Source organism: Amphiprion ocellaris, chromosome 16 (genome assembly GCF_022539595.1).
Source record: "Amphiprion ocellaris isolate individual 3 ecotype Okinawa chromosome 16, ASM2253959v1, whole genome shotgun sequence".
In the NCBI taxonomy this organism is placed as follows: Eukaryota; Metazoa; Chordata; class Actinopteri; family Pomacentridae; genus Amphiprion; species Amphiprion ocellaris.
Window position 1 is genome coordinate 6,756,048 of NC_072781.1, and position 20,976 is coordinate 6,777,023.

Below are 20,976 nucleotides of genomic sequence, written 5' to 3' on the forward strand. Positions count from 1 at the left end.
GCTGCATTTCTAAAAGAGTTTTGTTATTGTTCTTTTGCATAGTAATCAACATTCATAAAGAAAAAAGTATTATTTTAACCAGTCACTGGCCTGTTTTCTAAATAGATGTGTTTTTTTTTTAATTTGAAATGTCTAATCTCTGTTATATAGTTACAAACTTACATTGAAGGACACTGAATTGTTTCTTGAAATAAGATTCTTTTATTGCACAGACTATATGGGAGTGAGCATAGGAGGCATGCGATTATGTGAGAAATTGACATTCAGTGTTTTGTTTTACTCAGATTGTTGCAGAATGACTTGTGCAGCATTTTCCTGTTTTTTTTTTTGTTTTGTTTTGTTTTTTTAGGATTGTCTCTCCTGACCTGTTCAGACAGAGTCACAATTGATCTAAGTCTCATTTGAAACATTGATTGTTATGGCTTTGTATGAAATCCTGACAAAAAAAACCACACTAAAATTTGAGATATATTTGGAAACAAATGTTTTATTTTCAGCAATCACAAATCATAACGAAACAAAAATAGACTCTTAGTTATAATATACAGTGTGTTAGTCATTTATCCCAGACAATCATGGTTACTGTACCTACTCTAGTGAAAAATACTGTATAGAACTCTGCTAATATAAATTTCAGGAAAAAAAACATTCGAATTTAAACAGGCAGCTTGAAAATAACCCAGCTTAAAAATAATACACGTTCATAAATACTGAGAGGTATCCTCGATGACTCCTGAGCTTGTGGAGATCAGCTTGGTTTTGAAAAGGTAACTATAATGCTGTTGAACATTTTCTCCGGCAAGGTTCATTTCTCATGTGCTGTTTGTGGTCATTATTTCAGATGAAAAACAAGGCTATAATCTAAATGAGATGTCTGTTACTTGACTGATTTCATCCCCCGCAGAAAGGTAAGCTGGAGGCGATCACGTACGTTGTAAAAAAAAAAAGAAAGAAAAGAAAAAGGGCCTAGTATGTTGCATATTTTTCATGTCAGAGGGTTGTTTTTTTGGGAGAGGGTTTATTTGAAGTACCATGCATCACTCGAGTGTGGGGTTGGTGATCTTGCCCAGCATGAGGATGGAGTTAGAATCTCCTTCTATTACAGAGAAGAAGAAAGGCCTGTTGATGGACAGTTTCAGAGGGATGCCGTCCTCCTGTTTCTTGTCCTGAGGTTCTGTTCCTTCTTCGGACATCTCAAACAGCACCTTGTTGATGGCCTAAGAGGAGACGGAGAGACTTATTGATGACACACATCTACACAGTGAGTAATTTTTATACAATGACACGATAACCACATGTTGTTTACCTTATCTATGGAGAAAGGTTTGGTGTTGCTGAGTTGGCTGAACTCAGCCTGGGAACCCAACAATTTGGCCTCGATTTCTGGATCCATGTTGGTCAGCAGGTCGCGCAGATCAGTCGCAGAAGACATGGAGAACTTGGGCAGTGAAAGTTCCAACAGACTAGAAAGGCGAGACAAATTTTTAATTTTAAAATGAGCAGTTTGTGACCTGAAATGAGATTGAACCAAACTTCATTGTCTCATTTTGTTTAGTTTGACTGGATGACTGACTGATTGAGGCACTGATAGAAAATTACAAAGGTCTTTTAACCTGAAACCAGTGAAATGGTACACAAATCTCAGAGTCTAAAGATGATAAAAGACAAAATAGCCTTCAGATTTCCTGTCCGCTAACCCGCAAGAAGGACAACAACATTCTTAGGTGATACCAGTGCAAAGGTTAAAAAATGAAAAATGACAGTGCTCACCCTTCTTGGAGGTTCTGGTACCAACCAGAAATGACGTCAGTGAGCAGCTTCGACTCAATGTCATGCAGGTTGGTGCCTTCGTGAGGCAGGACCAGCAGCATGTAGGACCGTTTGCTTAGAGAAAGCTTCACAACAGTGCACCGCCTCACCTTCAAAACAACAGAACAAAATAATAACAGATGAGTCAAGTTGGGAAGACTTCAAGAAGCTTTGTTTCCATATTTACTGCTGCAAATATGCAGTAAACATAAATGCCGTGGACTAAGATTTACCTTATCATTGAAGTAGTGGTACCGACCCGTGTGGGTCATCACTGGAGCCATGACTGTGGTTGTTTCATCCACGTGAAACTCCTGCAGGGAAGTCTTTTCTGGTTGGAAGGCTGTCCTCCAGTTGCCTAAACAGACACAAGCATAGAACACAGTCAGATACTGCAGAGTGGTGTAGTCGTTAGTAGGACTGTAAACACTGTTATTTCTAGGGGTTCAGTTTGTTTTACCAGCATCTGGATTAATGCATAAAGTCAAATTAAAGTGTGTCTGACTGCTACGCTCTGATTCTCCCTAAGTGCCTGCTCAAAAGGAATTGATGGACTCTTGTTTCATTATGTAAAGTGCACTGAGATGAACTGGTGAACACATAAATTAACTGAATTAAATCAAATTGAAAACCTACACAGCAAATATATTCCAAATTGATTGTGAATCTGACTTTGTTGATGGCCAAATTTACCCAAATGTTCCTTGAAATGCATTGATTGGTTCCATATACAATGTAGAGGGCTTCAGTTCTTGGTTTTGCGTTATCATCTTGGCAATGTAGAGTCTAAATATCTATTCGCATTTGCACTTCTGAAACACAAACAGAGACAGACCTTGGAAGTTGAAGGAGGTGATGAACAAAAGGTTGCTGCTGGCGTTCACATCTTTGAAGATGTTCTTCACCTTCCCATCTGATGTCTTCTCCACAAAGCTGTTCACCAGCTGCTCTGCCTCCTGAGGTTTGGAGAAGTCCACTCCTCGGATGAACGACGTGTCTGAGAAGTCCTGGGTGCCCTGAATAAAGTCCTCGGACAGTCGAGCGTCCTGACGAGTGAAGGCCCAGACCTGGGTAGTAATTTCATCCTTGGGTCCATCGTCCACCAGAGAGTTGATGCCCTGCAGGGTCTTGAGAACCATGTGTCCGTCCACTAAGGACACACAATCCTCTCGGTCGGTTTCACTGCTCAGGCCGAGTAGAAGCTAGAAGAAAACAAGTTGCACAAGTTTACTTCTTTGTAGACTGAAAGCACAAAATGCATTATCAGATGAGAGGAAGATCAGGAAGTATTTTTACAGTGAGAGTAAATCAAAAGCAAAGACCTGGAATGAGCTTGCTGTCTTCTTGGAGGCTCCCAGGTAGAAGGTGACGAGGGATCCATAGGTGTTGACTGGAGACAGCAGGGTGTTGGTGCTTTGCTGCTTGCTGCTGAGAGCTTGGTACATCCTGAGGCCCAGAGAGTTCAACAGCTCTGCCAGGACCGCTGTCCTCTCTGTGATGTTCTGTCTATGGGCGTCTACTTTTGATGAATCCCTGCTGTCAGGTGTCAAGACTTCAACATCAAGAGAGGCCACATGAAGCGTCTGCAGAGGTTTAACCGTCTGGGTCTGCAGGGTCTCACAGCTGACGTTCTCGGCAGCAAAAAGGTGGAACGGGTGAACATAGACTCGGTTGGCTTTGCTTCCTGAGAGGCAGCAGCTTAGTAGGAGGACAAGAAGAGGCGACCGCAGTCTCTGCATTTTACCTTTGGTTGGTAGTTTTCTTACAATGATTCAATCTGGTGGGGAGAGACAGATATCTTTAGTTAAGGGTGAATTACCTTGAGAGTCTTCCCCGTGTCTTGGTCAGTGCTGCATTTTAAGTCATCTATGAATGTTACATAACTATTACTGTGGCTTTCACCGCAAATCTGGTTGAATCTGGTTTTCGGTCTCTGACGGGATTGGCTGGCAGGAACACTGGGCATAGAGCGCCATGTCAGTGATTGATTGATTGTTCTTTGTGTGTTTTTTCTCCTGCTGGTCAGTGAATAAGAGCAGGCATTACCCTCTGCAACAGAGGTCGCATAGATAATGAAGACACATCTACGTGCGTCTCAGTGCGTCTGTCTATTTGCATGTGTTCACTGACTAAAATGAGGTGGATCTTTCTTTTGGATATTGTTTACTTTCAAACTGAGGACAAAACTGAGTGTCCTCAAACACATTTGTTTGGTCAAATTGTCAACACAGATTAGGGAAAGACTGTTCACTAGGGACATTGATTGGGAAAAAATAAATACTTTTGACAAATTTAGCCACATTTATGGTTTAATCACTCTACAAATAACCACATATATAGAGTGAATTAATAAACATAAGTTGCATAACATATTAAATTTATAGTCAAATTAAAAAGAAATGTTTAGATTGGTTCATTGAGATATTCCAGATTTTCTCAGCAAGCCACTTTACTGCATTTTCTTATCTAAACTGACAACTTTCACTAGTACTTTGAAGGGTTAATCTAGATGCCTGTGAAGTAGAGTAACAAATAGGACTTTATCCTTTGATTTTGACTTGAACATGCAGAAATGTGGACTGATGGACTCTTGGAGGAATTAAGTAAACACTGTTTGGACATGTAGCACAGGACATGGCCTTGGTCCCTGATCAATAAAACCAGTGCACTCAAATTATCTTATATACAGCTGGCCTACCTGTGTGTATCTGAGGATAAAAAAACATTTAAAAACAGGTACTTCATAATAACTGATGTTTTCTGTGAAGCTCCAGAAAACTTAATAGTATTATTTTTCGGTTATTGTTGTTGCACGATGTGGTTCATAATAACTGTGTCTGCATGTAGAAACATTGCAAAAATGAAGTTTACTTTTTATTAATGAAGTACATAATCTCCAAAATTAACCGAATGACAAATTCTGTAACAAACAGTCTGTCAAATGTTTCTTGTATGCCATTTTAGACATTTAGAACTTTTTTGGTTGTTTTTTAATAACATAATGTTTTAGTTTGATTAACTACAGGACTCACTGTAGTCTCTCACTGTACTGCGCAATCAAAAGACAGTTAATGAGATAAAGTCAAGTTTTGCTCTTACCGGGAGTGTCTGCTTCTGCTTCTGCTGCTGCTGCTGAATGAGGTCCTGACTCCTCCGCTCCTTTACTTTAACCCGGCCGGCCGACCGCCGTGCTCCCACTCTGGTTACTGATTAACCAAAACAGCATTGAGTCAGGGGCTCTGCTGCCATGACTCACACTGCTATAGATAAATAGGTCTGACGGAGAGAAGAAAGAGACCACCCAATGTCCCTCTATATGTTGACTTTCCAAAAATGATGCAAGCACATCCTGGAGGGGGTGAAAGGAAGAGCTCGGCTTCCACAGTGGGGATTAACTGGAAGCAGAGTGTTGTTTGCGTTTCCCATCCGTTCAGAGTGACTCACTGAAACATCACTAACAATTTAATTACGCATGTTCTTTGTGGTTTTGCTCAACCTTGGGGTCAAACAAGCACAAAGTAAACAAGTCTCAAATCTCCCCCCAGTTACGCTTACATCTATCAAATATATCTATGCAAAAAAAGGAGAGAAATTTTAAAAAGATGTTAAAATGAGATTTCCATTTATTATCCTGCCATTATTGTACTTGTGTCACTGTTTTTTAAATTACATAATCATATAGTTTGATTCATTTACTATACAATTCACATAATTCATTCTATGTCTTTACTGTAAAATTACATTTTTTGTTGTACATTTACCTTACAAGTAAAACCAACTCTGTTTGGACTACTGCAATTTTCTGTCTTAGTCTTGAGGATGCCATGACTGGATCTAGAATTATATATATTTTTTAAAAACATGTCCTGGGAAAATGGCAAACACTTTTCAAATGTTCAAATAGTTCTTTATCAAGAAATGTGGATCATATTTAATCTTTAGTGCAACATCCGTGATTATGATGTGGAAAATCCGTCACACACACCTGATTCAACAGGGCAGGATAGGCTGGTTTTTCTCACCACAAAGAAAAACAGCATCACGTTGAGTGTTTTACAGTCCCGGTTCCATCATTTACAAACATTGTTCAAGTAATAATTACTGACCACAAGCGAGGAGTCATTAAAGAAAAAGTCAAAGTTTTCTTTTTTTTTCCCCTTTATTTAATGCTGATTTGGGTTTGGTTTTAGTTTGTTAATGGAGATCCGAGGGAGTTTCAGGTATGTTGAAAACATACATTTTAAAGAGCTGCCTGTTGATCCCTATGTGGGGTTTGACTGCTTTTTACTCACTAATTTACTATTGACAACCAATTTACACATTTTGTGTGTTTACATACAGTATTTTATGTATATACAAATATCAATATGTAAAGTAAACAGGCTTTTGATATTGATATCTTACCTAATATTTCTGTTTTGTGGAAATGTCAATGAAAATGATGAGATTTGTTTTTATAAGTTTTGACAATGCTGAGGCAGTAGCTACATTTTGCTTTAGAAAAACAACTGACTATTCTAGATGATAGTAATTGTATTAATCAGTATTAAAAAGAAATCAGTGATTAATGAGAACTGGTGTAACATCTTTTACCACGTACAGTTCTGTGAAAAAATATTTACACCCTTAGCTACCAATCCACCAAATGACTAAATTAATTTGGCAATTGGGATCAACTGAAAACTGTAACCACAATTGTATAACAATCTGATTTTGAAATTAAAATGCTGACATTATTTAGCCGAGTTAGAAGTGTGTGCAACTGATGCAGTGGGATTTGTGCAGTCGATGCTCAGCCACTATCATTTTATCAGATGCCACTTTGTCACTGCATATTTTATTATCTACTCATCTGAAAGTTCTCAAAACCCTCATGAAGCTCTACTGTATGTCTTAAGCAAATCTCTTAAAACACATCCTGAAAGTAGAGGTGAACAATCTTTGCCTACTGTTTATGATAGTTAACCAAGTGGCGTGTTTCACATGCTTAATGACTGCTGCGTAATTTAGCACTTTGACATTGGTGACATCAGTAACTTTATGGGTGCTATAACAAAGTGTCTACTAGCTATATAAGCTACAGTGTTCAGTACCTGAAGCAGGCTGGGAAGAAGAAGGATTCACCATGTGGACTCTCTTGTTTCTTTGCAGTGTGCTCACCACACACGGCGTGCAAGGTACTGTCTACTGTGTCCTTATTGTTTTACTTGTCTGCTTGATTTTTGACTCAAACCATCGGTCACTGAGCAGTTAGAAGATTCAGACTGTTACTAGTGCTATCGCTTAAGTACTCTGACCTTTTTTTGTCTCATAATCTATCAGTTGCTGGTTGGTACTATACAGCTTTTGCAACAGAACCAGTGGAAACAACAGTGGCAGAAACAGAAGATTCAGAAACAACACTACAAGTTACAGGTACAAACGCAACCACGAGAAATACATGTTTATATGTATAATCCTGGAATATTTTGCAAGGATTCACTAAATCATTATAAAATGGTGAGTTTTGCCAGGAGAAATCCAATGAAGACCCAGCAGTTTTTGTGTTTTCCATTCCATCATAATTTAAAATATCATCTCAGCAACTACACATCTTTTCAAACGTGCTTGTTACATTTTTTCACTTGTATAATTGCATTAATAATCTCTGCATCTTATCACTTTTGATCTTGTCATTCTTTTGCTGATTTTCCATTCTTTCATGACCCTTTTTTTCTTCAGATGAGCCTTGTGGTGGTTCCCTCTATGGCAACAATGGCGCTTTTTCCAGCCCCAACTATCCAAATAATTACCCAAACAATAAAGTTTGTTTGTGGTACATCAGAACAGATGGAAACATTGTTCAGCTGAACTTCACTCATGTAAAGCAAGTAAATATTCACAAATGTAGCTACAGGGTGTGATCACTAACAACTCTTGCTGTAATGTGTGTGGCTTTGAATTGAAAACAGTGTTCTTGTTTTGTGCTTATCACAGCATCGAGTCTGCGCCAAACTGTGTTTATGATGCCATTTCTGTCTATGATGGCCCCAGTACTGGAAGCAGGTTGCTGGGGAAGATATGTGGCACCCAGAGGCCCACCTTCTACTCTACCACTGCTTCTTTAACTGTGCAATTCAAAACTGATAGTATTATAACTCGCTCAGGATTTGAGGCTTCCTACAAAGTTATCAGTAAGTCATTCTGGATATTATCAGTTTATACAATGTCCAGTGTCCACATTTTAGTGACTTCTAGGATTTTGCACTGCAACAGTCGATCTAAGAAGACAACCTAAACTCTGAGGCTGTTTTCCCACAACCGCACCACCAGCAACGGGCAAAGTAATCTAAGTACAGGTTCCATACATTGTTGATAAACAATATTCCTGTTATAAAGTAAATATTATCTTCCAGGTCAGACCTCGTGCCTTAAAATGTCTGTAAATGTAAATGTCTGCACGAGCAAACATTTTTCAGTAGCAGCACCACCAAATCCATCTGTTCTCATCGGATATTATGCATACTTTGGTAAGACTCTATAATCCTTTGTTTTCCAGATTCTGTCCAGAGATCGTGTCGTGACAACTGTGGCAATCACATGGGAAGCTGCTCCTGCTTTGACTCTTGTCGAGACAATGGCGACTGTTGCCATGACTACAGCTGTGAGTGTCCAGGAGTTCTCACACTTCAACAGCCTCACTATCTCACCATTATTAAACTTTCATGTTTACTAGAAAAACAGAGAGAGAAGAGAGAAATATTTATTTTTAGACAATATATTAGTTTTTATGAATCTCATAAATAACCAGAGAGGAACTTTAAGACTGAAAAACAAACAGTAGGATTATTATACATTATTATGCAGTATGGAATGACCAGTTGATTCCTCTCTTTCAGTCAATGTACTCAGTAAATAAGATGTTTTTAAACAATGACTTTATTTTCTTTTCTCTGTCATGCAGGGTACTGCTCCCACTATTCCACTAACAGACCTGAGACCACGTTCCCCACAAGTACACCAGAACCAACATTCCTGGAAACAACAGGTACAAACGCAACCACTGGAAACACATATTGTTGCTATACTTTTGTAAGACACTATCCTTCTGTGTTTTCCAGGTCAGCCATCATGTCGATACAACTGTGGCAGACACATGGGAAGCTGCTCCTGCAGATACTCTTGTTATCACAATGGCAACTGTTGCCATGACTACGGCCGTGAGTGTCCAGGAGTTCTCACACTTCAACAGCCTCACTATCTCACCATTATTAAACCTTCATGTTTACTAGGAAAACAGAGAGAGAAGAGAGAAACATGTACTTTTGAAGACAACAGATTAGTTTTTATGAATCTTATAAATAACCAGAGAGGAACTTTAAGACTGAAAAATAAACAGGAGGACTATTATACATTATTATGCAGTATGGAATGACCAGTTGATTCCTCTCTTTCAGTCAATGTACTCAGTAAATGAGATGTTTTTAAACAATGACTTTATTTTCTTTTCTCTGTCATGCAGCGTACTGCTCCTACTATTCCACTGAAGCACCCGCCACAGGTATGGAAACCTCCCAACAAACTGAATGTGAAAGAATGTAATGTACCCTTAGTTGTTCCACATGTTTTAACACTTTCTTGTGTCTCGCAGTTCAGCCATCATGTCGATACAACTGTGGCAGACACATGGGAAGCTGCTCCTGCTCCAGCTCTTGTCGATACTACGGCAACTGTTGCCGTGACTACAGCCGTAAGTGGCAGGTTCAACAAATCAACAGTATTATCGGGCTCTGCAGCCCTCTCTTGTGGGAGAAAGAAGTCTAAAACCTGCAGTGTAGTGCAGTGCTGAGAATTACACGTGACATCATTTTCTGTTTAAAAGCCCCACTCCACTGATTATTTGAAACATTTTCAAGGTTTTTTTTTTATTTAAGAAGACACAGAGTGAGTAAAATATACAGTCAACACCATGTCTAGTACTTCCATCTTGAAACCTCAGTTTACTGACGGCGATCTCAAAAACACTGACTCCAGGCTGCTGTCATTGTTCATCTTCAGAATTGATTTCTGGTTTGAACATATATGGTTGAATTAGTCCAGTGTTACAGTTCAACCTTGTGTAGCATGGAATAGTTTTACAATGTTAAAGCAGAGTCATAGGTGAGCTGGTGTGCTCGAGCTGCAGAGAGTCAGGAAGGATGGGGTAAAGAGAGAAGCAGGGAGTTAGTAGATCTGCAAATTCCAGTTACTTCTGACTCATTTTCAGGTAGGAAGGTTTCAATTTCAAGAAGAAACTAAATATGTATCTTTGATAAAGAGAGATGAATCTTTATGGGTCTGATAAATAACCAGAGAGGGACCTTAAGACTGAAAAGCAAACAGTAGAGAGCCATTATAATGCATTATGCTATATAAAATGACCAATTAGTTTCTCCTTTTCTGTCAAATATGTCACTGCCCAACAACTACTATGATCTCTGACACAACATTTAGAAAAACTCTTCAAGCTGCATCTCATTTTGAAGTATTTGATACTTAGTCTGTAGTATGATGTCAACCAGTGTCTCAGCCCTGGTGTTGTTACAACTGTACCATGCACATAGGAAGCAGCTCCTGCTCCAGCTCTTGTCAATGCTATGGCAACTGTTGCTATGACTGCCGATGCAAATGCCAAGTCTAACAAATCAACGGCATCAACAGGTTCTGCGTCCCTCTGTGGCTGAAGGATTCACTCTGTCATATTCCTCCGTACTCATTCAGACTCTGTGTGGCAATATTTGTTTTTCACAGTTGCAGGATAAACAGCTGGGATGCTATAATGTCTGTTGTACTCAGTTAAAAAAAAAAAGAAATAAAAAAAAATCATTTCAATCTCTTTTCTCTGTCATGTAGGGTACTGCTACTATACCACTTTTGCACCCGCCACAGGTATGGAAACCTCTCAGTGAACTGAATGTGAAAGAATATAATGTACGTGTAGTTGTTCCACATGTTTTAACACTTTCTTGTGTCTCACAGCTCAGCCATCATGTCGATACAACTGTGGCAGACACATGGGAAGCTGCTCCTGCTCCAGCTCTTGTCAATACTACGGCAACTGTTGTTATGACTACTACTGTAAGTACTTTGTCCCTTAAAGCTCAGCAGAGAAGCCCCTGCACACACTGACTACAGTTCCTGCTGAAAAGCGTTTGGAATCCCAGTAAAATGCACTTCTCCTCACATTATTCCACAAGCAAGACCTTCATAGAGGACTTTTGCAGACTTGCCATACCAAGTTCCCAGGGAAACAGACTGTATATAATATCAGGTGGCTGCTATACAGATTGTGAATTGAATCATTTGCTGTCAGTGTGTAATCTGACAGCGTGTTGTGAGTCTTCCTGAGAGAAATTCTAAGTGTTGCACAGGTGCTAACATGAAAAGTGCCAGATACAGACGCAGTGGCTGATTAAAGTAGCTGTGAATAATAGACTGTCAATTTTAGACAGTCATTCATGGGAAATGGTTGAACAAACTATTTTCTTATGTTTGAAAGTTGCTGGTGAGGAAAGTGGGGTTCCCAAAGCTGCTCAACCACCAGTACAGAAACTCTGATAGCTTCCACTGGGAGATTTCCTTCCATGCGATCCCTGACTTCAAATGACCCTAAAATGTGTCATATCCTCCTAGTTCTAAAAACTTCAGGAACAGGAACCGTGTCCTCATTTAGTCTGCCTGTCTCTTGAAATTGTTCCTACTTCATCGATTAATCCACCAGCTATACTGGCTTCATCCCATAGAGGGTTGAGAAGCCTATTCCAGCTGAGGCAGGGCAAGAGGCAGAACGCAAAGAAAAAAAACAAGCTTTCACACTCATACTCACATCTACGGACAATTTAAAAGCACAAATGAGGCTACCAGGCATGTCTTTGGACTGTGGGAGGAAGCTCGGGCACCCAGAGAAACATGCAAACGCCACACAGAAATCCTAAATTCTATGTAATACTATGGCAACTGTTGTTATGACTCCCACTGTAAGCATCATGTCTCGCCACACTTCTGTATTTATTTATTTTTATTTAATTCTGAAGCCTTTTTTTGTTGTTTGTTCAAACAGCCTACTGCTACACCACAACTCACTGGCCACACATAACTCAGTGGTACACCACAGGTAGGATCCTCAGTGTGCAGAATTAGCTGCCTGCAGTTACGGTTCATTGTAATGACATGTTCTCCACCTTCAGGAAGTCCATGTGGAGGCTATCTGTTTGGCTCTGGCACCTTCTCCAGCCCTAACCACCCCGACCACTATGACGACAACAGCTACTGCGTCTGGCAGCTCAGAGCTGCTCATGACCAAAGAATCTACCTCACATTCGACTTTGTGGAGTGAGTACGGAATAATGTGAACTACTGAGCTAAAGGCACTTATGAACTTGTGGAAAAATACTTCCCAAAAATAGGAATTAGGCTCTAAATTGGTAATGATTTTGCAACTTTCATTCAACAAGTCATTAATCTGAATTATTTATGACTTTTATCATCTTTTTCAACCAACAGACTGGAGAACTGCTGCGGCTGTGACTACATCTCAGTCTACGATGGTTCATCTGAATATTCAGGACTTTTGGGGAAAGTTTGCAACGGCAATGTGGCCTCTTTCTTCTCCACTTACACGTACATGACCGTGGTCTTCCGCACTGATATCTCTGTGGTTGCTCGAGGGTTCAGGGCTGAGTTCATGAGCACTCTGCGATCAAGCTCAGGTAAAAACAGAACTCGCAGCCAGAATAAAACATTTATATTTAAATCTTATCATATATAGTCCTTGTGGGTTAACTTAAAAGTAATTTCTAATGCATACTAGGGACTAAAACTCAGGATTTTTTGGTGTGCTTATACTTACCATATTTTTTGCAAAAGGAAAAGTTAGGTAATTGCACCATTCCTAAAGTCCATCCTCAGGGGAGCAAGAATATCTGTACCAAATTTCAGAGTTATTCATCCAATCGTCTCACTGAAAACTGCAAATGTTGACTTTATGGTGGCACCACAGGGCAGATCAGAGGATCACCATTCTCATGTGTCTTCATCCTCTGGGAACCATGAATATTTCTAGCAATCCATCCCAACTGAAATATTTCAGTTGAAACTATAGGGACAGGCAAACCAACCTTACGACTACACGACACCAATGGGGTGGCTAACATGTAAACATTGTGTATAGTTTGTGTGTAATTCAAGAGGTTGTATCATCTTTGCCAACACCTTCTTGTGTCAGGTCGAGTGGAGTGCTCCTCAGACAACATGAACATTGCGATCAGCAGGAATTACTTGAGCTCTCTGGGCTATGATGGCAACGATCTCTACCTGAATGACCCAAACTGCAGACCGTATTACAATTCCAGAAATGAGGTGGTCTTCAGTTATTCCATTACCAGCTGTGGCAACGTTAAAAAGGTAACGTTGGCTCCCTTTCTGGAACACATTGATCATATACAGCATTTCTGAATATTTGTCCCTCAAAGTACTGTCGTGGTAAAGACATACATGCAGACATTTATTTCCTGATATTTACTACATTGAACAGATCGACAATGGCACAGTTGTTTACACCAACATCGTCGGTGCCTACAACTCCTCCTCCTCGTCCTCCGAGATCACACGCCAAAGTCATTTTGAGCTCAATGTCAACTGTCGAATGGAGAAGGACTCGGTGTCCCAGATTGTGTATATTGTCAGTCATTCTGGCAGCAACAGCATCATTGGCTCAGGCAGATTCAACACCAGCATGGATTTCTACACATCCAGCAGCTTCAGCTACAAGGTGTGTTTAAGTAGCAAAGTGGTGACATTCCTACTGTAAACACATGATGCTGATGTGTTGCTTTCACACCCTCAGGTGACTGAAAGGCCCTATAGAGTATCACTCAACGAGTACATGTACGTTCAAGTGGAACTGAGAAGGCCGGACAGCAGCCTGGTGATCTTTCTTGACACCTGCGTGGCCTCGCCGTCTGCCGATGATTTCTACAGCAGACCTTACTACCTGGTCCGTAACGGGTAAGATGAGCCTCGCATGTGGCTGTTCTCTAGATAAGAACATGAGGATCTGTGCTGTGAAAGCTTAACCTTGTAGCCAACACCAACAAACATCAGGCAGGGCGAAGTAGCTATGTACATTTACTAAAGTATTGTAATCCAAACAATTTTTAGTTACTTCTACTTCACTAATTCACTCATGTTTCCATTTTTCTGGTACTCTATTTCCAGTCCAAATATTGCACTCTTACCAAACCACATTACTTTTACAGCTATAGCTACTTTACCAATTAGGATGTGACATTGAAAATGTATAATTGTACTGTTTTTAACTGGTTCAACTCTTACCTCACAGACCAATGTTTTTATGTATAGTATGGATACATGTTCCTCAGGAACCCATGAAATTGGGTGTGGGGTTCCCCAAGGTTCAATTTTACGTCCCATTCTTTTTGATGTTTACATGCTTCCTCTTGGGGACGTCATCAGGAGACACGGCATCAGCTTCCATAGCTACGCTGAAGATACACAGCTGTACATTGCCGTGTCTCCTGATGACACAGGGCCAATAGATACCCTTTTTAACTGTATTTTAGACATCAAGTCATGGATGACAGTGAACTTCCAACAGCTCAATAGGACAAAACTGAGGTTTTAGTTATAGGTTCTGAAGGCCATAGAGAGAGACTACAAGATTTTAAACCAGCACAATCCATAAAGAACCTGGGCGTGATTTTTGACTCTAAGCTGAATTTTATCCCACATATTAAAAATATAACAAAAATTGTTTTTTATCATCTTAAAAATATAGCCAGAGTCCGCCCGTTTCTCTCTCAGGCCAGCACGGAGATGCTAATGCATGCTTTTATCTCTTCTCGTTTAGACTACTGTAATGCCCTGCTCTCTGGTCTTCCCAAAAAGAGTATTTTAAATCTGCAGTTACTACAAAACTCAGCTACATGTGTGCTGACGAGGACCAGAGGGCGGGAACACACTACATCAGTTTTAAAGTTGCTGTTTTGGCTCCCCGTCCGCTTCAGTATCGATTTTCAGGTCCTTTTAGTTTTTAAAAGTCCTAACAGCCTTGCATCCTCTTATTTATCTGATCTTCTTTTAACATATCGACCCTCGTGGATCCTGAGGTCCTCCGGCAGCGGCCTTTTTTCCACACCAAAAGCCAAAACTAAAACCCACGACTAGGCGGCATTTAGCCACTATGGCCCCCGCCTGTGGAACAGCCTGCCAGAGAATCTCAGGACTGCAGAGACTGTCGATATTTTTAAAAGAAGGTTAAAGACTCACCTTTTTAATCAGGCTTTTAACTGACCTTTTAAATTCTTCTTATATTCTTATCATTATTTATCTATAATCTTAAGTATTTTTCCTCTTTTAACTGTTCACTTTATCTTATCCCACAGGTTTTTTATCTTATACTTCAAAGTTTTAGTTTTTAACTCCAGTGTGTCCTCAGGGGGTCCTCCACACTGGGGGCTGTATGCGGTCTGCTGCCGGGGTTTGCTGCCTGCGGGTCCCTTCAGCCCGGCTGGTTGGGGGGCTCCCCACCTCGGTGTGGGGGTCCCCCTGTCTGTTGGGGTCGGGGGGGTCCGGGTGCCGGCGCCCCCGGCGGCCATGACCTGCGACTCCTCCCAGTGTGGACGGCCCAATGATGGGGTTTTCCACGATTCTCAGTGCCATGCCATGTCTCCCTACTGTCAGTGGTGAGAGTGTGAGAGTGTGTAGTTGTGTGTATATATCGAGGGTGGGGGGGACGGGATTTCTTGTTTTTATTTTAATGTTTTTAAATGTTGGAAAGCACTTTGTGTTGCATTTTTATTGTATGACAAGTGCTATATAAATAAAGTTTGATTGATTGAAAATGAGCTAAGAGAATTGTTTAACATGAAACAAGTGTTGCCTACATTTTAAGCACTGTGAAAACAAACCCTGTATTTTCCAATCACACTGTTTCCGTTTTCACTTCTAGATGTTCTGCAGATAGCACCTACTATCCCTACATGAGTGGCACTTGGTACAAAGCCCGTTTCCGATTTAAGTCCTTTCAGTTCCTGCGTGCCTCCAAGGCGGTATACATCCAGTGCACAGTTCTGATATGCCCAGCCTCTGACAACAATTCCCGCTGCCGCCGTGGCTGCATGAGACGTACAGCCAGAGACCTGGGGTCAGACCATGACAGCCAAACTCTGGTTCTGGGTCCCATTCAGCTCAAAGGTCTGTAACCACACGTACTTTTGTTTTGACATCACCAGTGTTAACATTTTTTGGGCTATAACATAGAATATTCTCTTTTCCAGACCCTGAGAAAAAGGAAGAAGGGAGTGACGAGCAGAGCAAGGCTTAACTTGATGCTCCAGTGACATACTCTAATCAACTTTTAACATCTCTTTCCATCCTATTCTGACACAAATTATACTCATCATTTCATTTCTTTTCCTCTCTCTCTATCACATTACCTGATTAAATACATCATCAAAAGACAATCTGTGTTCTTCAATATGTTGCTCTCTTTAAATCAACAGTAAATATGCTGTTAATTTGTCTTCTTAACCCTCTGAACTTTAAAACCTGTGGGAGGGTTTGAAAAGAATGTTAAAATAATCGCCCAAACTACACCATTTATCATAGCCAGGAACTATAAAAACAGGAACAATCATTATCTTTTCAACTTTCCAGTAGTCTTTGAACTACTCATCTGTGACATGGAGTGCTGTCAATCCAAATCTAACCTGTAAATTGTGATACTGCATCAAAATCGATTGATGTTACAGGTCTGTTTAAGAAATTAGGCAAAACAAAAACATATTATAACCAGATTCTTTAAAAAAAACAGAACTGATCAACAGACCTTTATAAGAGTGATTTACACACAATTTGGTATCCATACATAACATGCACATGCATAACACATGCCTGTGCTCTGCACAAGGTCATTGTTTATTAAATATTTTATCCATCGGAAATGATACGTCAACTGAGCAGCCTTGGCGGAGTACGGTGCTCTAAATGCTTTTATAGTAGTTTAGTATGTCATCCAAAATGTATTAAAAAAAAAGGTCATAGTTTAGTATGTCGTCCAACATTTGAAAAAAATGTGCCCAGGTAGCTCAACTGGTTGAGAGGGTGACTCATAAACAAGACTGTGTCGGAGATGCAGGTTCAAATTCCACCTCATGGAACTTACCTATTGAATAAAATCAATAAAAGGGCCCAAAATACAACTTTGACAAAAATGTCATAGGATGTCATAGAAAATGTGACAAAAACGTCATAGTTCAGTATGTCGTTCAAAATGTCATAAAAACGTCATAGTTCAGTATGTCGTCCAAAATGTCATAAAAACGTCATAGTTTAGTATGTCGTCAAAAATGTGGAAAAAAAAAGTCATAGTTTAGTATGTTGTCGAAAATATCACTAAAACATCATAGTTTAGTATGTCATCCAAAATGTCACAAAAACATCATAGTTTAATGTCGCCCAAAATATCACAAAAATGTCATAGTTTAGTATGTCGTCCAAACTGTATAAAAAAAAGTCAGAGTTTAGTATGTTGTCCAAAATATGACAAAAACGTCATAGTTTAGTATGTCGTCCAAAATGTCACAAAAACGTCATAGCTTAGTATGCCATGAAAAATGTGGAAAAAAACGTCATCGTTTAGTACACTATATTGCCAAAAATATTTGCTCACCCATCCAACTAATCAGAATCAGGTGTTCCAATCACTTCCAAGGCCACAGGTGTATAAAATCAAGCACCTAGACATGCAGACTGCTTTTACAAACATTTGTGAAAGAATGGCTCACTCTCAGGAGCTCAGTGAATTCCAGCGTGGAACTGTGATAGGATGCCACCTGTGCAACAAATCCAGTCGTGATCCAGCTGAGGCACATAGTGCCAAGAGGTCATCAACTTTCTGCAGAGTCAGTCGCTACAGACCTTCAAACTTCATGTGGCCTTCAGATTAGCTCAAGAACAGTGCTTCAGCAGAGAGCTTCATGGAATGGGTTTCCATGGCCGAGCAGCTGCATCCAAGCCGTACATCACCAAGTGCACTGCAAAGCGTGGGATGCAGTGGTGTAAAGCACGCCACCACTGGACTCTAGAGCAGTCGAGACGCATTCTCTGGAGTGATGAATCGCGCTTCTCCATCTGGCAATCTGATGGACGAGTCTTGGTTTGGTGGTTGCCAGGAGAACCATACTTGTCGGACTGCGTTGTGCCAAGTTTGGTGGAGGGGGGATTATGGTGTGGGGTTGTTTTTCAGGAGCTGGGCTTGGCCCCTTAGTTCCAATGAAAGGAACTCTGAATGCTTCAGCATACCAAGACATTTTGGACAATTCCATGCTCCCAACTTTGTGGGAACAGTTTGGAGGTGGCCCCTTCCTCTTCCAACATGACTGTGCACCAGTGCACAAAGCAAGGTCCATAAAGACATGGATGACAGAGTCTGGTGTGGATGAACTTGACTGGCCTGCACAGAGTCCTGACCTCAACCTGATAGAACACTTTGGGATGAATTAGAGCGGAGACTGAGAGCCAGGCCTTCTCGTCCAACATCAGTATGTGACCTCGCAAACGCGCTTCTAGAAGAATGGTAAAAAATTCCCAGAAACACACTCTATAGCTGCAAAGGGTGGACCGACGTCATATTGTACTCTATGGATTAGGAATGGGATGTCACTTACGTTCATATGCGAGTCAAGGCAGGTGAGCAAATACTTTTGGCAATATAGTGTATGTCGTCTAAAATGTCACAAAAATGTCATAGTTTAGTATGTCGTCCAAAATATGACAAAAACGTCATAGTTCAGTATGTCATCCAAAATGTGGAAAAACAAATGTCATAGCATAGTATGTCGTCCAAAATATGACAAAAACGTCATAGTTTAGTATGTGGTCCAAAATTTGACCAAAATGTCATAGTTTAGTATGTCGTCCAAAATTTGACCAAAACCTCATAGTTTAGTATGTCGTCCAAAATTTGACCAAAACCTCATAGTTTAGTATGTCGTCTAAAATATGACAAAAACGTCATAGTTTAGTATGTCGTACAAAATGTGAAAAAAAAGTCATAGCTTAGTATGTTGTCCAAAACCTCACAAAAACGTCATAGTTTAGCATGTCGTCAAAAATGTCACAAAAACGTCATAGTTTAGTATGTCGTCTAAAACGTCACAAAAACATCATAGTTTAGTATGTCGTCCAAATTGTATAAGAAAAGTCATAGTATGTTGTCCAAAATATGACAAAATCGTCATCGTTTAGTATGTCGTCCAAAATACGTCAAAAACGTCATAGTTTAGTATGTGGTCCAAAATTTGACCAAAACGTCATAGTTTGTCGTCCAAAATATGACAAGAACGTCATAGTTTCGTATGTCGACCAAAACGTCATAGTATATTATGTCATCCAAATTTTGACCAAAACGTCAGTTTAGTATGTGGTCCAAAATATGACAAAAACGTCACAGTTTAGTGTGTGGTCCAAAATTTGACAAAAACGTCATAGTTTAGTATGTGGTCCAAAATATGACCAAAACGTCATAGTTTAGTATGTCGTCCAAAATATGATGACAACGTCATAGGTTCGTATGTGGTCCAAAATTTGACCAAAACGTCATAGTTTAGTATGTGGTCCAAAATATGACAAAAACGTCATAGTTTAGTATGTCGTCCAAAATATGATGAAAACGTCAAAGAATAGTATGTCGTCCAAAATATGACCAAAACGTCATAGTTTAGTATGTGGTCCAAAATATGACCAAAACGTCATAGTTTAGCATGTCGTCCAAAATTTGACCAAAATGTCATAGTTTAGTATGTGGTCCAAAATATGTCAAAAACGTCATAGTTTAGTATGTGGTCCAAAATATGACAAAAACGTCATAGTTTAGTATGTGGTCCAAAATATGACCAAAACGTCATAGTTTAGTATGTGGTCCAAAATATGACCAAAACGTCATAGTTTAGCATGTCGTCCAAAATTTGACCAAAACGTCATGGTGTCATATGTCGTCCAAAATTTGACCAAAATGTCATAGTTTAGTATGTGGTCCAAAATATGTCAAAAACGTCATAGTTTAGTATGTGGTCCAAAATATGACAAAAACGTCATAGTTTAGTACGTGGTCCAAAATATCACTAAAACGTCATAGTTTAGTATGTGGTCCAAAATGTCATTAAAACGTCATAGTTCAGTACGTCGTCCAAAATATGACAAAAACGTCATAGTTTAGTATGTCGTCCAAAATTTGACCAAAATGTCATAGTTTCGTATGTCGTCCAAAATTTGACCAAAATGTCATAGTTTCGTATGTCGTCCAAAATTTGACAAAAACGTCAAAGAATACTATGTCGTCCAAAATATGACCAAAACGTCATAGTTTAGTATGTGGTCCAAAATGTGAAAAAAATGTCATGGCTTAGTATGTCGTCCAAAATGTGACCAAAACGTCATGGTGTCATATGTCGTCCAAAATTTGACCAAAATGTCATAGTTTAGTATGTGGTCCAAAATATGTCAAAAACGTCATAGTTTAGTATGTGGTCCAAAATATGACAAAAACGTCATAGTTTAGTATGTCGTCCAAAATATGGAAAAACAAACGTCATAGTTTAGTGTGTCGTTCAAAATGTGGAAAAACAAATGTCATAATTTAGTATGTCATCCAAAATATGTCATAAACATCATAGTTTAGGATGTTGTCCAAAATATCACAAAAATGTCAGTTTAAAATGTCGTCCAAAACATGACAAAAACGTCTTAGTTTAGTATGTCGTCGAAAATATGATGAAAACGTCATAGTTTAGTGTGTCGTCCAAAATATGATGAAAACGTCAAAGAATAGTATGTCGTCCAAAATATGACCAAAACGTCATAGTTTAGTATGTGGTCCAAAATATGACCAAAACGTCATAGTTTAGCATGTCGTCCAAAATTTGACCAAAACGTCATGGTGTCATATGTCGTCCAAAATTTGACCAAAATGTCATAGTTTAGTATGTGGTCCAAAATATGTCAAAAACGTCATAGTTTAGTATGTCGTCCAAAATATGACCAAAACGTCATAGTTTAGTATGTGGTCCAAAATGTGAAAAAAATGTCATGGCTTAGTATGTCGTCCAAAATGTGACCAAAACGTCATAG

At 39.6% G+C, this 20,976-nt stretch overlaps 2 protein-coding genes across 2 annotated transcripts; one reads left to right on the forward strand and one right to left on the reverse strand.

Moving 5' to 3' along the window:
• Window positions 1-467: 467 nt before the first annotated feature.
• Window positions 468-5,065, reverse strand: agt (angiotensinogen). The gene is made up of 7 exons (XM_023291572.3): window positions 4,909-5,065; window positions 3,132-3,586; window positions 2,645-3,011; window positions 2,043-2,167; window positions 1,771-1,919; window positions 1,307-1,463; window positions 468-1,217 (listed from the first exon to the last, which is right to left on the reverse strand). The coding sequence occupies exons 2-7, from the start codon at window positions 3,546-3,548 to the stop codon at window positions 1,038-1,040; spliced, it is 1,395 nt and encodes a 464-aa protein (XP_023147340.1). The 5' UTR covers window positions 3,549-3,586; window positions 4,909-5,065; the 3' UTR covers window positions 468-1,037.
• Window positions 5,066-6,883: 1,818 nt separating this feature from the next.
• Window positions 6,884-16,310, forward strand: LOC111582747 (deleted in malignant brain tumors 1 protein-like). The gene is made up of 19 exons (XM_023291591.3): window positions 6,884-6,986; window positions 7,132-7,224; window positions 7,531-7,675; window positions 7,786-7,982; window positions 8,348-8,452; window positions 8,753-8,836; window positions 8,910-9,008; window positions 9,311-9,349; window positions 9,440-9,538; window positions 10,681-10,716; window positions 10,807-10,905; window positions 11,888-11,941; window positions 12,015-12,159; window positions 12,331-12,536; window positions 13,052-13,230; window positions 13,361-13,597; window positions 13,673-13,833; window positions 15,797-16,041; window positions 16,125-16,310. The coding sequence occupies exons 1-19, from the start codon at window positions 6,935-6,937 to the stop codon at window positions 16,169-16,171; spliced, it is 2,322 nt and encodes a 773-aa protein (XP_023147359.1). The 5' UTR covers window positions 6,884-6,934; the 3' UTR covers window positions 16,172-16,310.
• The last annotated feature ends 4,666 nt before the right edge of the window (window positions 16,311-20,976 follow it).